Source organism: Columba livia, chromosome 1 (assembly GCF_036013475.1).
Source record: "Columba livia isolate bColLiv1 breed racing homer chromosome 1, bColLiv1.pat.W.v2, whole genome shotgun sequence".
Taxonomy (NCBI): domain Eukaryota; kingdom Metazoa; phylum Chordata; class Aves; order Columbiformes; family Columbidae; genus Columba; species Columba livia.
In genome coordinates this window covers 69,983,711-70,000,084 of record NC_088602.1, presented here as the reverse complement: position 1 = coordinate 70,000,084, position 16,374 = coordinate 69,983,711, and the positions used below count along the sequence as shown (strand labels likewise).

At 47.3% G+C, this 16,374-nt stretch overlaps 1 protein-coding gene and 1 long non-coding RNA gene across 28 annotated transcripts in view; one reads left to right on the top strand and one right to left on the bottom strand.

The window, feature by feature from the left end:
- Positions 1–437: 437 nt before the first annotated feature.
- Positions 438–9,564, bottom strand: LOC110364732 (uncharacterized). Its single transcript, XR_002423695.2, has 4 exons — positions 9,295–9,564; positions 9,010–9,095; positions 7,027–8,374; positions 438–6,389 (listed from the first exon to the last, which is right to left on the bottom strand). It is a non-coding gene; the product is annotated as an uncharacterized LOC110364732 (long non-coding RNA).
- A 980-nt stretch (positions 9,565–10,544) lies between these two features.
- The window catches only part of BBX (BBX high mobility group box domain containing), a 148,448-nt gene continuing 142,618 nt past the window's right edge, over positions 10,545–16,374 (top strand). For 7 of the 27 annotated variants that reach the window (XM_065049862.1, XM_065049853.1, XM_065049866.1 and 4 more), the window contains exon 1: positions 13,704–13,857. Coding sequence is in view for 5 of the 27 variants with exons in the window: in XM_065049847.1 (XP_064905919.1) it covers positions 15,406–15,626 (221 nt within the window). In the remaining 22 variants the exon portion in view is untranslated. Of the gene's footprint in view, positions 13,296–13,703; positions 13,858–14,337; positions 14,422–14,512; positions 14,778–14,908; positions 14,955–15,186; positions 15,231–15,270; positions 15,627–16,374 lie in introns of those variants that run through there. The other 20 variants (XM_065049875.1, XM_065049874.1, XM_065049861.1 and 17 more) reach the window with 16 other exon arrangements.

Genomic DNA, 16,374 nt, shown 5'->3' with positions numbered 1-16,374 from the left:
TTACCCCCTCCAGGGACATCAGGAAAGCCATAGTTCATCTCAAGCATCCTTGGACAAGTTGTACCCATCAGTCCATAGTACTGCTTAGTTTTAGCCCACATACAAGGCAGGACCGGCTCTGGTAGAGACAACTATCCCTACCCCAAGGATTTAAGTGTTTGATCCTCTGTTTGGTCCTGGAGTGCCAGCAACAGTGACCGCTTGTGCTAAATTTCAATATGAATTCTCTTCAACCATTTCTCTTTGCAGAATTGTGAGGCACCGAGTTTTCATCGTCTTCAGCCAAGAGAGAATGCAAAATGGCCCCAACAGGTGCAGCAAAGAAGCACTTCAGAATCCACTCATAACTCAACAGGCACAAAGGAAAGTATTCAATAAATATTTTATTTTGACACATAGTACATATTCATACTCTAAGCAAATACTATAGCCAAAGGGATGCTTACAAAGAGATTGACACAAAAGAAATAGCAAAGCATAAAATGATCATTTTCCTGAAAAGAGAGATTTTTGTACTTAGAATAAACTTTATATTATTCATTGAGTACCATTCGTGTGCTCTGTACTGCTGAAAATGCATAACCAGCCCTGGGATAAATATTTTCAGAGTCATCCAAGCGATTTGGAGACTAAGACCTATGGACCGACAGTAGTTATTGGGTGCTTTTGATGGTGTTACCTGTCTCGTGCAGTCCACAGGGCTCACTATCTAAATCCTTGAGGTCATTAAGAGACTTTCTATTTACTTTGAAGGCTCTGTGTCAGGTCTGCAAGGTGCTGTAAGCTCTCTACGAGGAGACAGGAACCTTTCTGGAACAACCCATTGCTTTGGACTAAGAGAAATCATTTACTGAGGGTCATACAAAGTATTTTTAAGTAGGTGACACTGCTAAAATGCAAACAGCTGAGGGAGCGGCACTGGGAGAGTGAGGCATGTGCATTTTGTCCTTTCCAGTGAATTAAGAGGAAAACCTACAAAAACACCACCCGGGTTTGCTTCAAACTGCTGCAGTCTTCACTTACACCTTAGCCAAGGAAAACTCAAGTAATCTTTGGCAAACCTGTAGCATCCCATCAAGATTAGCAAGGAAAAAAAAAAATGACTCACCTTGCTCTCTTCTGTCTACTCAAATTTAAAAGAATGAGGGCTGCCTTTTGTTATGAAACCCAACCTTGTGTGGATTCCAAGCTGATGAGCACAAGTGCCTGAAAATATCAGAAAACTGTGCTTTAGCAAGAGAAATAGGGAGCAAGTGGAGGAGCCATCCTGTTGATTTTGGAAGGAGTGGCAAAAGTTCCACTGACTTCAGCTGGGCAGGAGCCAGGCCCACTGGGCATAAAACTCCACTTGGCATATCTTCCATCTTCCCCATACAATACTGACAGGGGTCCTACAGACAAAATTTAATTGATTGTGGCACTCAGACATCACCCAGAAATTATTTCTTTGTGGTAGGGTTTACCCATTTGTAAAGAGTCAGCACAAATAGGACTGTGAAGCACTTGGATGGTACATAAACCTTGTTTTGTTCCTCTGCATAATTGAATTCCACCCTTGGAGAACAAGCAAGGAAGTTTGATCTTAATGGTTAGTTTTCCGTTACAACACATGAGGGATGAATGTTTTTAAAATATTTGTAAAGGCACGTATACATTATACTAAAGAAAGATGTTGGTTTGACGGTGCTGGAGAATGAAACCTCGGATTTAGTCAGAGATAAGAAACAACTCTTTAATATTTTCATAAAATCTCTGGTTGAAATGAAGATACAGCAGCATCCTCTGACTTCATCAGGTCCCAGCACCACAACTGTTTTCTAACAGTCTTTCACAGAGCTTAATACAGAGGACAAAGATGAACAGGATGCGCCAGGTGCTGGGAAAGAGTAAATGCTGAAATAGCCTGTCGCTAGCATCCTTGTCGTATTACCTCTGCATCCATAGCTAGTGAGAAAATGAAGGCTTCTAAAAGTGAATTCACCTGAAGTGAATTGACCTTCATCTTATCGTTATGCTAAAATAGTACTTCACCACACATAAAGGAGTGTCAAAGTGGACTAGGACAATTGTCATACTGAAACCTTTGAATTTTGTAGGATATTATTCCCCTCTTTGTTTCACACATGCACATACCTGTTCAGAGTGAAAACTGACTAGCTAGCAATCCACAAAATTTCTCCAAGAACACAGAAGTTTTGCAAAAGAAAGCAATGAGTTCCAGTGGCAAAGCATACTGCCACGAGGAAGCAGGCTGCCCCTACAAACCTCAGAGCAGGGACAACAACCTGACAAAACCACACCCTGCACTTACTTCAGTGTCACTGTAAAAGCTCTGAAAAAAGCTGGAGGACAAAAGAGGTCAAAACAATATTTTAAAAAATAGTTGGTATTCTACAAAAAGAGTGCCAATGTTTCATCAGCTGGGTCTTTTCTTGGGCAAGATGCTGAATGGTCTTACAGGTAAAAAAATGATGCACATCAAGGAACAACATCTCTTTCCAAGCTACAGTGGAAGTTGGTGGCCAAACAGGAGATCAAACTGCATTTTCTGCAGCATGCGCTTATAGATACCTACACAGAACCATCCCTGTGCCTATGGGTACCCTGTGAACCAGCTCAGGGATCCCCCAAAGCCAGTCATCATGACTAGCTTTTTAATGTTCACACGGCTTTCAATTTTCTGGCCTGTTCTCACTGTTGTCATACATCTGAATCTGTGCTCAAAATGGCACTCAGTCCTGTATGTTCACACTCATGGTTTTTCCTGCACCTGTTCAACTCCTCAGTAGCCAGCTACAAGCAGCTGAGAAGAATTTTTAAACTTACTTTTAAGACACACTGTGAATGCATTAGTTCATTAATAATAATGAAATAAGATGCTGACTTATCAAAAAAAGTGAAGTCTCTCCCTGTCTGCCCTCCCAAAGTGATATTCAAAGTTAGCAACGCTGTGCGTACTCATCCTAAGAAGGGTCTTGTATCAAACCCTGTCAAGGTTATAAGAAAGGATCACATTCACGACAGTCAGTGTGGGGTGGTTCTCAAAGCTCGGCTGTTCTGATGGGATGGGTATAATTTAGAGCTTGACATCTCTGCATCCACACATGCAGGTGTAACAGGCGTGCGTGGATGAGTGGAGAAGCTGTGACCATGCACCCTCTTCTGTTTCCTTTCCTTACCACACAGAGTGCTAACTGATGGGGGAAGTGTTACTTCCTTAAGGACAAATCCTCCTAGTCTTTCACATTATAGTTGACAGGAACCCCTTCACCTTCCAATTTCAAATGAATATGTTTTAATAGAAATTTTTCATATTTCTTGTGCAACATATACCAAGCAGAATCTTTATCTTCATTGAATTGTTTGCATTTACTACCAAAATCTGGGGGAAAAAAAAAAAAAAAAAAGTTTAAGTGGAAATGACTTTTCCCTACAGACATTCTCATAAAAAACAAACAAACAGGCAAACAAAAACCAAATAAAACCCAATGAGCTTTCTGGCAAAGCGAAAATTGTATGAGTAAAAATATCTGCTTGCTTGATTCCCCATGCAGCTCTGCTTTTCAGGGAATGGAAATGCTTCATTGTGGATGCCTCCAACTGCATACAAGCAGAACCTGATTATGTGAGGCTAGACTGTGGAGCTGTAATACATGTTGGCAAGCACTTTCTCAGCAGCTATAATGACCTAAGTCAATGCCCACCAACATGAACAAGGTCATCACAGTTCCACCTGTCTGTCAGCATACTTATAGAGTGAATACTGGGCTGGGCTTCATTATACACATGAATTTATAAGCAGAAACAGCTAAATGCATGGAAATGGGTTAAGTATGCAAGTCTGGATACAGGTTATTGCCAGGGATAATTTCAGTTACAAGAAATGTACATTCAACCAGTAGGTTTGTGAGGTTCATCTCATGCATGCAGGGACGAACATGCCCAAAATACAACAATTTTTCCTAAATTAGTTCCTTTCAACATAGGAAACTGCATGGGTAATATAACACATATCTCTATGGATTTGAACATTTAATTGGCGAGCCTATCTCTAGAATGCTTTCTCCTGTTTCTGAAATGGGACAGGGAAAACAAATTAAAGACACCATTAAGATATGGTGTGCACAAACATGAAAGGTGGACTGAAACTATTTGATACCAATTATGATTGGGAAAAAACTACTGGGAGTTAGGACAAGAATCACTCCAGCTATCTGCTAGTTCAGTAATTAGATATGTTTTACAATAATGAATTATCTGAGTGAAGTATTGCCAATCCAAATGAACTAGCAGCATTTGCCTCAAAATGGTGCTAGATAGAAGAGCTGAGTTTCACAGGTGCCTGACTGAGCTGCTTTGAACATCAGTGCCTCTAAATCATTCAACAGCTAGACACAGCGTGTGGCTGGGAGGCTACGATCTTGCATGGCTCTTACTAGCACAATGGCTAGAGAATAAGCACCTCTCCTTCAACGTTCAGGTCAGGTCTAATCTGTCTGTAGTGCTATGGGAAGGCATCTTCTAGGAAAATGAGAGCACAAGGATGCTACCACACATCGAAACTTTATTACTGAACTAGGTGGTCCTATGCCAGGGATTTTTGGTAGTACTTTTTTTTGTCAGTGTTGCCTCTATATTAACTTGTTTTGATTTCTGGTTATAAGCATTGCCCCTTGAGGGAAAAACTCTTGCTGACTGTTCCTGTGTTGTGTTTTCTGCGAAGTGGTTCTGTCACGATGGGAAAGGCTAGAACGCCCCTTGTCCTCCAAGAAACATTCAGGTAGGAATATGGGGCACACTCTGTTTGATGTATTTTCTCCACCTCCTTCACTTCTCTTTCTATTTTCTCTCTCTGTTGGTATGTCACTCTGCTCACACTCAGATGGGTATTGCTTCCATTGTTTTTCCCATGAGTTTATTTTGTTATTTTTCTTACCATTTGTAAATGAGGTCAACATACAATGCCTCCAGTTCAGAAGCAGTACAGTAATCTACATGTAAGCACCATTGGTAAAGATGAATATAGGACTGGACTCTGGTCATGAACCTCAGTTGCTACTGGACCAGAAGGCAACTTAAGTAAAGTTGCACACTCCTATCTTTTCAGTGACTCAAGCTTGTGTAGGCTTGTTGAGACCTTTAGGTTCCCTCACAGCCCACTGAAGCTAACACCGAATCCCTCTGCAAGGTTGCCATGAGCCCTTTGTGTCAGCAATTTTCTATAGAAAGCCCAGTACATACATGTGTGCACCGTTGTAGCTGTCAGCATGCCAAGATACTACTGTTATGTACCACCTCAGCTGCTTTCCCCTGTTCCACCATGGCATCTGTCAGATTTTCCTCCAAATTCTGTTGGCTTCATACACTTGGAGGGTGAGCACCCAGGTTAATTTGTCTGCTTTCTCATCTGCTTTTATAACCCCTATTTAATGCAACAGACCTCTGGTGCAGCAGCAGGCAGAGAAGAGTTGCTGCATGAGCACAGCGGCTTGCCCTGCTCTAGAGCTGATGAGTCCATGTATGAACCTCCACACACCACCCTGCTTGGTGGCCAGTGCCATTCCCCACCTTGTAATGAGTTTTCCATCAGCACTGGTGTGATGGCTTTGTCCCTAAGGAAATATTAGCTCCACCCATCATTAGCAAACATCATACACAATATTTCATCCTGAGATAAAAATGGTTTTGTACCTCAAAAGTATGAATACCAGGAGTATTTTCTTGTTAGTGAAGTATGTGGAGACTGGCTTTGATGTAGACGTGCCAGTGAAAGGCAATTTTTGTTTGGCTGTCGGTACTTTGCATACCCACTCAGAAACATAATGAAAAAAAATCGTAGACTTAAAAGCTATACAAGCAAAGGTGATTATGCCAACCAATTCCCCCAATTCTTTCCAGTAAAAAAAATTTGGAATGCAGCACTAGTTGACTCAGAAATCTCGGACCGGCTTTTCAGTCTAGCCATTGCAATCTGTGTTGCAAAATGGGACATCCTGACAAGTACTTATAAAATGATGATAGCAAAAGAATATCTCACTGTAGTCAACAAGAGCTCTGTCACTGCCTTTCATGCTGTCAGGATGTCACTCATCGATTGTAAAGTTTCAGAGTAAGAAATGCATCTCAACACAAAGCGCCAGCTTCACAGAGAAGTCAGAGAATCGAGACCTTTGAAGCCATAGTCACTTGTTTCTAGGCAGATATTCTTGGAAGAACCAAGATCATGCAAGGCTTAAACTTAAGTGCATGAACAGTTCCCTCAAAGTCAATAGATGAGTATTTAACTCTCCCTTTGATTGGGACCTAGGTTTGGATGTAAGGTGCTCCAGTACGCTCCAAAATAAGGTTTTATGTGGGCAGGAAAAGTGGAGTTGATGCAACAAGTCAGCCTGGAAAATTAAGAATGAAGAGGAAATAATTATTATCTTAATCTGATCACTGCTGAACATGCACAGTTTGAGTTCTGCTTGGTAGGACTTCAACAGAGTCACAGATTTAAGGTTTCTTTGTGAACACCCAGTTCATCACAGAGCATAAATCTCACTGTAGATCTCTGCATGCCTTCCACAACTTCCACTTGAAAAAAATGCAGACAGGGCTATGCAAACCACCAATTTTTCAAATTGCTGGAAGTTAAAAAAAAAAAGCGGGGGGGGGGGGGGGCGCAGAAGGGACAACAGAGCAATTGTATTAACCTTGATCAATTATTTTTCAAAAACTTCCATGGAAGCTAATGGACACTGAAGGCCAGGAAAGTGCAATAAAAGTACTATGTTTCAGGTTTGAGTATTTTTAAGGATTTTTTAAAAATTGAAACATGAAAATGTTTGATTTAGAAAGCATTTGAAAATTTAAACTTTTGCATGCACATACAGGTATATATATCTCCTCTTCCCTCCACATACATAAACATAATCCCCCAAACGTGCAACTGACAAAACTCATCACTTGAAAAAAATGGCCCAGTATTATCAAACTGATTTTTTTGCCAATAAAGTTAAAATACAGGTCAACTCTGCCACTTACCTTTCACAAAATCATAAGGAGAGACAGCTTTACAGCCAGGGAAGGCTGTAACTCCTAGTTATGCAGAGATCTCAAGACAAACAAATGCTTCAGCTAGAGCTGCAGACAGTCAGAACAAGGGAAATGCACAACCACCACGGGTGTTTGAGGGCTAAACCAAGCAGGGTTGGCAGGCAGACTCCAGCGTGGAATTTGCCTACTTTATGGAGTAAAATATCTTCCTTGCTACAGCACTGGCACTGGGGAAAGCTATGAGAACCTGCCAACTTCATGGAAAAGCCACATTAAGAGGGCATGCAGGAAGGCACACTGTATGTTTTTAAAAGGGCTAGTTCTTACAGGCTGGCCTGCCAACAGTTCTCACGTTGGGGCAGGGAGGAGCAGGAGAAAGTGCCCTTCTTAAGTTTCACCTTTTTCTCCATTTGAACCCAGAAACAATGCAATGTTCTAATTTAATTTGCTCTCATGAGGCCTCTCATCTGGATGCACTGAAGGAGTGCATAGCCTTGCTCCTGCAAGAACATTTATAGTAAGTTGCACTAGTCCAAGACATTAATTGTTTTTTTCTTCCTTTCTTTTTCTTTTTTCCTCCCGGAAGGCCTCAAGATCCATCCAGTTTTGTTCCCCATCCTACATCATTCTTCAAAGCTGATAATTTTAATTCCAGAAGCAATTCCTTGAAAAGGGAAGGCTAGATGTGGTCCTCTGTCTCTGGGCTCCACTGGATTGGATGCTTCTCCCCTCTTTGCCAGGAGCTGAGCCAGGACTCCTTCACTGAGTCCCCACATGACTACCACCTGAAGGAATAAAATTCTGATCTCTGCCTCTTTGAAGCCTCTCCCTTGCAAAGACAAACAAGATCGCTCATATTAAATCTGCAGTGCTCTGTAGTTCCCTGGATATAACAAGTTAAGAGTCAAATACCACGTCTTTGAGTAGTTCAGTGACTAATGCATGTTCTTGTTATTTAGGGTCAAATGGTTACTTGCTTTGTTTACTCTACAAATGGTAGCAGCACTGTGCGGCCAAAGAAGTGTGCTGCCGTCTCAAAGTGGACATAACTACAGGGATGGCAGTGGGGCAATGAGATGTGCATCTGGGAAGTTCACCAAGAAGAAAGAATTCATGCTCAGACGTCGTGTGTGCTGCTCGTTCACTTGGGTCACTGCAGGCACTTGCCACTTGTCAAGCACAGACTCAATGACATCCTCCTCAGTTAAGCAGTAGACTTAGCAGGCTAAAAACTTTTTCCTCCTTGATTGTCCTTGTTCCTCTAGATGGAAGCAATTACATTTTTGTGAGGTAGCTCTGAAGTCTCTGGTGGTATATTGGAGGTTGGAGGAGGACACTAGAACAGAGTTGTAGTTTCTTTAAAAGACCATGAACATTTATAAAAAGGGGAGAAAAAGCAAACAAACAAATAAATGTCTGAATAATACCAGAAACAAAGCTAGGAAAAAGAGGCACTTTGGTGGAGGAGGGAGAGAGCTACTTGATAGCACTGAAATGCAGCAAGGGGCAAACAATCTAAAATTGAAATATCAGTTCCAATTTCATTTTATGCTTAAAGCAGTTTAATATTATTGGAGCTTACATAACAGTTAAAGCAGTAACTGTAAAAACCAAAAGCATGGGGCTGCAGGAAATCTGCTCTTTGGCCCAGCTTTTAATGGGGACTTTGTCACTTAAGTCTGAGGGAATCCAAGTTACAGCATGTGAACAGTAGATCCACTGCTCTCTTGTATGTTACTGGCTATGGAAACTGATTTCTTTGCACTAGACTAACTCAATGGGCTACAAAACCTCAGGTGAGCGCATTGGACCTGATCTACCTATTTTTTGTAATGCAGTATGCTTGTATAAAGACAAGGAAAATCTACTTAGTTCAGAGCTTAGCAGGCAATTGAATCATTATTGCAGACATTGCATATTTAACATACACTAGTAAGTTAAGTAGTTAATATATATTCTTTTAATATATACCTAAATGTCTTGCAGAATCAGCAGGAGTTTTTTACAGAGGTGATAGTCTCAAACGGATCTGGATGCTCTGGCTAAGTTAGTTCTTCCTAAACAGGAAAAAATGGTAAACAGCTCCTCAAGGTGTAGTAAGATTTTCCTGGAAAAGCGAGGTGCTATAAAAGAGAAATCTTAGAGCAACAGAGAAAGAAATGTATGGAGCAATGCACTGCAAGTCAGAAGCCCAGATCTGATTCCTTCCTCACTTCACTGTTTCTATACTGTGAGACTACTGGCAAGTCAATTCACCTGTCTATTTCCCTCCATGCTCTCCCGTGTAACTTGTCAAATGGAACTGCTAACAGTTGTTGCTAACTGCTAACAGAGGTTGCTTGTAGAATCTAACGCTCTCAGTGCCTGGTTCTGTCAGAGGGTTGCAGTTGTTAATGTTCCGCTACTAAAAAGACACATAAAAATAAGAAAAACACTTAGTAGGAAACAGTGGGAATTAGATGTGCAAGTATCGAACGTTCAGAAGCAGCATCTCAAAATTATTAATACGAAGAAGAAAATACCTGGATTATTTTTAACGTTGTGAAAGAATAGGAGTATGGAATTGGAGCAAACACAGAGCCCTCCTACTGAGAAACCAACAGAACAAGTTGGCCTTTCTTTTGCACACTTCTGTTGAGTTCTCAAGAAACTGGAAGTGTTCCTAAAAGAGGCTGAGGTGGGAACAATAACTTCCTAAAAGTCTGGTTCTTGAAGAATGGTTGTCCTGCACCGATCCTGCGGCTCTGTTCCTACTCTAAAGTGGATATTCTTCAGCTTTAGTTCAGACAAAATGCCCCCTCCCTTCAGTGCTTGCACATAAATTGCTATTAATGTTACCCATGTTATACAAGTGCATTGGGGAGGAAAATAGGCCCACTAATGCATTGTCCTGCTCCAGTGTTTTTTAACCTGGAGGATGCCACACTATTCCATGGACTGTGGGTGGGCACAAGCCACAGGAAAAAAAAAGAAGCAACAGAGGTGGGACAGGCTCCATAAGGCTGCATCTGCCTCACCCTTTTTTCCCCATGCTTCTCCCCAGGCTGTGTGCAAAGCTTAACGCAGATAAAGCATATGCTCCCAGAGTTGCCTTATGGCCTTCCGTCCCTGCTCACATGACAACCGTCACTTGTAGTCAGCCATGGTAGCAGCTCAAAGGGATGCAGGGCCTGCAGGCTCAGGCTGCAGCTGGCTAGTCCAAGCTTCCTTTTTATTATCTGAACACATTTTAAACTGCCATGGAAGCTCATGTCTGTCTCAGCCCAAAAGAGTGACCAGTGGCCAGCTAGGTTCCACAGGCTGCAAGTAGCTTCTGTCATGGGCAGGAGAAGGACAGAAAACGGAAATCAAGGACCAAACTCAGCCTCCCCCCAGCATTACTGAGCTCCACAGAAAGCCCTAAAGGAAGGGAACAGAGCAAATCCTCATTACTATTATTTGTATTGACACTGTTATTTTTTCTTTTATTAGTAAATAACAAAAAAGTTTTCTTAAGAAATATTTTTTCCCTTTTGACAGATCATAGACACACGGCTACTTGTGTCTTTTAGTTTGTGCCACAAATTATTCAGGAGAAGACCCTCAGTTTGCAGGAGATGCTCCACTGTCAGTTTAGTACAAAACAGGCAAACTCAAAAAAAAAAAGGCGACAAACATACAACCTCGAAGTCCCAAATCCTGCTGTACCTGCATCTAAGCAGACTGCTTTATCTGTGCTGAACTGCATCTATTCCAGTGGAGCGCTGACTGCACACAGGAGTACCTGTGAGCAGTCCACAACGTAGGGTCAGGGCATCATTCTTTTGAAAACTAACACAAATTACACAGAAGTGACAGAAAAGTGCCATCCGATGAGACAAGTTTCTGCAGAAAAATCTGGAAATGCAACTTGCGTGGAGTTTTAAAACTACTAATAATCAGCAAGCAATTTTAAAAATGTCAGCACTCAAGTGTCCCTTGAAAAATTCCTCACAGACTCTGGCTAGCACCTTATAACTCTTGATAACACTGACTGACTAAAGCCAGAAATATCTCCAAGTGAGCATGCAAACGGATTAATTTGCTTAAAATCATATCTAAATAAATGGAAAACCGATCTTCCTCTTCTCCCCTTCATGACCTCAGTGTTTGCAGAAGGTATGGGATTGATAGCCCAAGATATAGTCCTCTCTTTCACTATGGACACAATAAATCAAAGGCAGTAGAAACTCAAGCATTTTATTTTGCAGCCATACCAGTGCACTTTAACATACCTCTCTCTTAAAGGGTGACAAAATACTTCTGCTTCTATGGGCCTAATAGGTGGCTGCCTTGCAACTCATTTGTAACTGCACAAAGTGGACACAAAACGTGATTGTTCTAATTAGTAGCACTGTATAACCATTTTGCATAGCTGTAAACAACTACATTACACGCAAGGTGTCCCTACACTGACACCTTTTCTGAAACAGCCAGTAAAGGCATCAAGTGTAATAGAGAGTCCTGTTAACAAAAAAACGCAGCATCCTTTAAAATGAACTTCATGTAGACTATCAAGCATCTACATCACTTACATTGCTCAGAAATTACCTGTTTTGGCAGGATTTTTGCAATGAAGAGGTACAAGAGGCTCCATGGTGTACTGTTATTAATATGCGTAAAATAATCCATGAAACAAGGCACTAATACAGAAAAGTAAGAAACTATACCATAAAAGTTGTAACTGCCTGGCTTAGGCCTCTTACTGGCAAATGCTTATGCATACTGAAAAGATGCTGCTTACCTACAATTGCTAAGCACTTCACAATCTGCAAATGATAGGAGGAGGCTCTGCCTAAAAATGCTTTTTCAAATGTGACTAACAAAATCTATGTGCCTTCGCCTGCCAGTGTCCCAACCTGTAACACCTGAGATGCACCTGACATCCAGAGGGTGGATGGTCAGCTCTGCTTTCCTAGGACTGAAAATGAAAAAATGAGGTAGAATGCATTAATTACAGAAGTCTATCCTGATCTTTTTTTATATTATCCAGGCATGGACTAACCAAGCCCTGCTTACAACAAGCAAGATGACAGGGCATTTAGAATACTTTTCCCACATCTCAACAAAAAATGTGTGGGCTAATTTAAAATGACTTCTCAGAAACACGGATACACTTTGATTTTGTAAAATCAGCTTTTACTTTACCTCACCGTTTAATTCATACATAAGAAGTATTGTTTCACAGTTACGTAATTCCACTGTAAAGAAAAATGAAGGGAAAAAAATAAAGAAGAGTAAGCAAGCAGAGTGAAGATGCTGAAATCAACCACACCACAACAGAAAAAAGCCCAGGACAGAGAGCATATGGAATAAACTCTGCAGCATCCTTGGGAGTGTTGTATATTTGAAGCTGTTGTGAAGCATAAACATTGCTCTTCTATTGCAAAAAAATAAGTGCACTTCAGGTTCCCTTGTTATTATTACTGATTTTTTTAAATATGCCAACTGCTGACTGAAGTCAGTCTCACCTGCAGATAGTGCCTCACAAAAATTAATGCTTCCTAACGAAGATTAAATACCATGTGTTTTCTCCTAAAAAACATAGAGGTCTCAAGTTGTGTATGCTCAACGCTTGTGAACGCTAATAGGTTGGGTCAGTGTACACAGTATGCTTTCACGTTGTGTTAGATTCCTGCAGGAGAAAGGAGCTTTTCCAAAAAAGTTAGACCACATTTCCACAGGGCTTTTCCAACACCCGTCAGCACAATCGCCGCGCAGCCACCCAAAAGCTGCTGGCCTCACACTGTCGCTTTGTCCGTGTCAGCCCGCCAGTCACACAAATTCTCAGATGAATTTCACATCCATGTGGCTGGTAACGTATGCGAGGTGCACGGCAGAGAACGGGACATGACACGGAGCACGGCACAAACGCCAGCGTTACACTTTACTAGCTCTGCCACACTAAGTGCCCGCTGTCTCTATGGAAAGCTGATGTGAAGACTGCCGTGCTGCCGATGCTGGGCCGGCGAGGGCCTCTCCGCCACGTTTGGGCGAGGATTACTACGGCAGCAGGCACCACCGGAGCTCCGCCGCATCGCCCTGCAGCCTCCCTGCCCGAAACCCTCTGGCCAGGTCAGGGGGTGACCGCCGGCCTGGGCCCGGCTCCCCACGGGCCGCGGGGCTGGCTTCCCGTGTTTACTGCCCGAGCAGGGGCTGTGCGGATGCACCGCTGCGTCCCTCAACTTCCCCGCTCGCCGTGGTTTGGCCTCTGAATGAAACCCGCCCAACTGGACAGAGTAAGTTAGCGGGGAGCAGCGCGTGGAGCGACGGGGCTGGGGCCCAGCGGGGCCGTGCCCGCCGCCCCTGCCCCGCCGCGGCCGTTACCCCGCGGCGCTGCCCAGGGCAGGCGTAGTTTACTCTCGCAGCCCTCTCCGGGCGGCCAATGGATAGCGGCTGCCGGCGCTGTGGCCGGCGTAGCTCCGCGCTTCCCTCGGCGCCGGAGGCCGGTGGCCAGCGCCCTCGCTACCTGCCCCGCTCCGCCACCGCCGGCTCCTCTAACACTGTGGAGAGCAGCGCGACGATCTTTGTGTGAGTGTGTGCGGGGAGTGTGTGCGCCAGCGGCTCCCTCGCGGGCCGCGGGTGTAACGGCGCCGCTGAGTGGCTGGCGTGCCCGTCCCTCAGCGCGCCGGCCAATGGCGGGCCGGCTTATATCCCGGGGAGTGTTGTGGCGCTGCCCGGGTTGCATGGCTCTGTGTGGAGCCGCGTTCCGCGGGCGCCGAGGCGGAGGGGCTCCGCTGCGCGCCGCGCCTCGCTCCGGCCCAGCGGCGCGCTGCCCGCTCGCCCGCCGGCCCCGCCGAGGTGAGTGCGCGCCGCCCGCCGCCCCTCACCGGGCGGCAGGGAGACGGACGGAGACGGGCAGCGGCAGGCAGGGAGAGGGGTGCCCTCGCCCCACACTTTCTCCTTCGTGCCCCAGCGGCGGAGCAGCCCCCCCGGGCCCCCTAGCGTGGCGGCGGGGGTGGTGGGGAGGGAGGCGCGGAGCTTCCCCTGACCTGCGCCGCGGCTGCCGCGGCTCCCAGTCACTTTTCCTCCCTCTCATCAGCCCTGCCTTGGTTTGAAAGTTTGGGCAGGGGAGAACGGGTGGGTTGGTGCCGCCAGCCCTCTGCCCCGCCGGGAGGGCAGGGGTGACCTGGAGTGTTTTACCGGGGCTGGGGGGCGAGGTGAATTGCAATGCAGAGCAGTGCATTTAAAAATAACAATAATAAAACACCCAGAAGAAGCAGGCGGCAGGGGTAGGCCAGCCAGTGCCAGGCTGCGTTTGAAACAGGCACCTCTCGCCGCCACAGAGAGAGAGAGGCAAGAGCAGCGGCGGCGGAGGAAGGGGAAGGAGGGCGAGGAGGAGGGATAGCCATCGGCCGCCGCTCGGTGTGTGCCTCCGGGGTGGACTTGACAGGGAAATCGCGGCAGGCAGAAACGAAACTTCATCCCGAGGGGCGGCGAGGGCGAGGCGCGGGGGAGAGTGCGCGGATCGGTATCGGCTGCCGCCGGCCTGGAGGGGCTCCGCGCCGCCGCCGGGGAAGAGGAGCGGGGGGGATATAAAACCGGAGGAGGAGAGGGAGCCGATCCGGCAGCCGCACGGGGCGGGTAGGGGGGGGAGTGGGAGGAAAAATCCCGGCGCCGACCCCGACAACAACAGCGGCCGGGCTCGGCCGGAGAGTTGGGCTGTGCGTTTTCCGGTAGTCATCGGCGATGCACCCGGGGCGGCGACAGCAGCGGCCCCGGTGGGCAGTGGCGGGGGGTGGGGGGACCGGGGCGGGCGGCCTTGCCGGGGTTTCGCGTGGATGTGGGATTATGTTGTGTCAATAAGTTTAAGGTGGAGAGGGAGAAAGGGAGGCGGGCGGGGGCCGGGGTGGGGAGGCGGCGGCAGGCCTCGGCCGCGCGAAGTCCTATTTCTGAAGGTAAGTTGTGACATTGGGTGGTCGCGATGACAGAAAACTTGGCGGGGGGCGCCCCGGGGAGGGGGCGGCCGCCTCGGGGAGGGCTCTCTCCGCCGCCGGGAGCCGGATGGGTGCTCAGCTGTTATTTGCTGCTGCGAGATCGGGTCGCTGGTAAATTACAGAAAGCAGCCCTCCTCCTCCTCCCCCCCCCACTCCGCCAGCCGCTTCGCTCTTCCTCCTCTCGGGTTTATTTGCAATGTATGAAACTTGCATGGCTGTGAGGAGAGCCGATCCAGTGTAGGTTTGCGAGGAGGAGGGGGAAGGAAGGGTTGGAGGCAGGGGAAGGGAGGCGATCGCGTTAATCCCGGGCGCCGCACGGCAGCAGGTTTGCGTTAGAAATATCGGTGGCAGCCCGCCGCCGCTGCTGAATGAGGAAGGTAAAACGAAGCGATGCGAGAGCCGCCGAGACGACATGTACGGCGGCGGGGCGAGAGGCACCGGCAGGCGGCTGCCCGCCCCCTCCCTGCCTGCCTGCCTCCTCCCTCCCTCCCCGCCGGGGCGGGGAAGGACCGTGCCCGGGTCTCCCCCGCTCGCCGCCAGCCGAGCCGGGGGGCCGCGGGGCTTTAACCGTGTGCGGGGCGGATTCGCCACTTTTTCCGGGGGAGGCCCGCGGTTAAAAGTTTTTTTCTGGAGGTGAGTGTGTGTGGGGAGGCCGGGGCGCCGGCAGGCCGGCGGTGGTCACTCGGGCCTGGGGCGCCGAAACCATTGCCCGTCCTGCTGGTGACACGTCCAGGTCCCGCTGCCCGGCGGGGCGGCGGAGGGGCCCGGCCCGGCCGCCGGGGCAGGGACGGGGTGCCGGTCTCCATGTGGTTCTCCCGGCGGCGGCGGCACCTCCTCCCCGGTGGCAGCGGCGGCGGCGGCAGCAGCGGGATCATCGCCCGGGCCCGCGGGGAGGAGGAGGGGAGCAGCAGGGAGGTGTTTGCTGCCAGCCTGCCTCGCCAGATCCCGCCGGGGAGGGCAGCTGGGAGGGCCGGGGAGCCCCCCGCGCCCCCTACCCGCGCCGCCGCCCCTTCCCTGCCCGCTCGCCCGCCCCCAAAGGTGTTGTGCAGACTTTTCCCCCGGGAGGGTGAGATTTATGCGCTGCATTATTGCTCCTCTCCTCCCCCCTCAAAGCAAGATGGACTCTCTCTTCTCTCTCTCTCTCACTCACACACTCTCTCTCTTTCTCCCCCCGTCTCCCTGTGTCTTGTCAGCCTTCAAGATCGACATTTTGTAACTAAGATGCAAACTTGATGATGACCGAGGGCCGGGGGGTCGCGGGGGGGAGACGGGGAAAACCCTGGGGCACGGCGGTCTTTCTCCATATTTAATACCTTTTCTTTCCACCCCACCCCGGAGCCCGGATTCCGGTGGCCCTACACTTTGCACGGGCGCGGGTGGG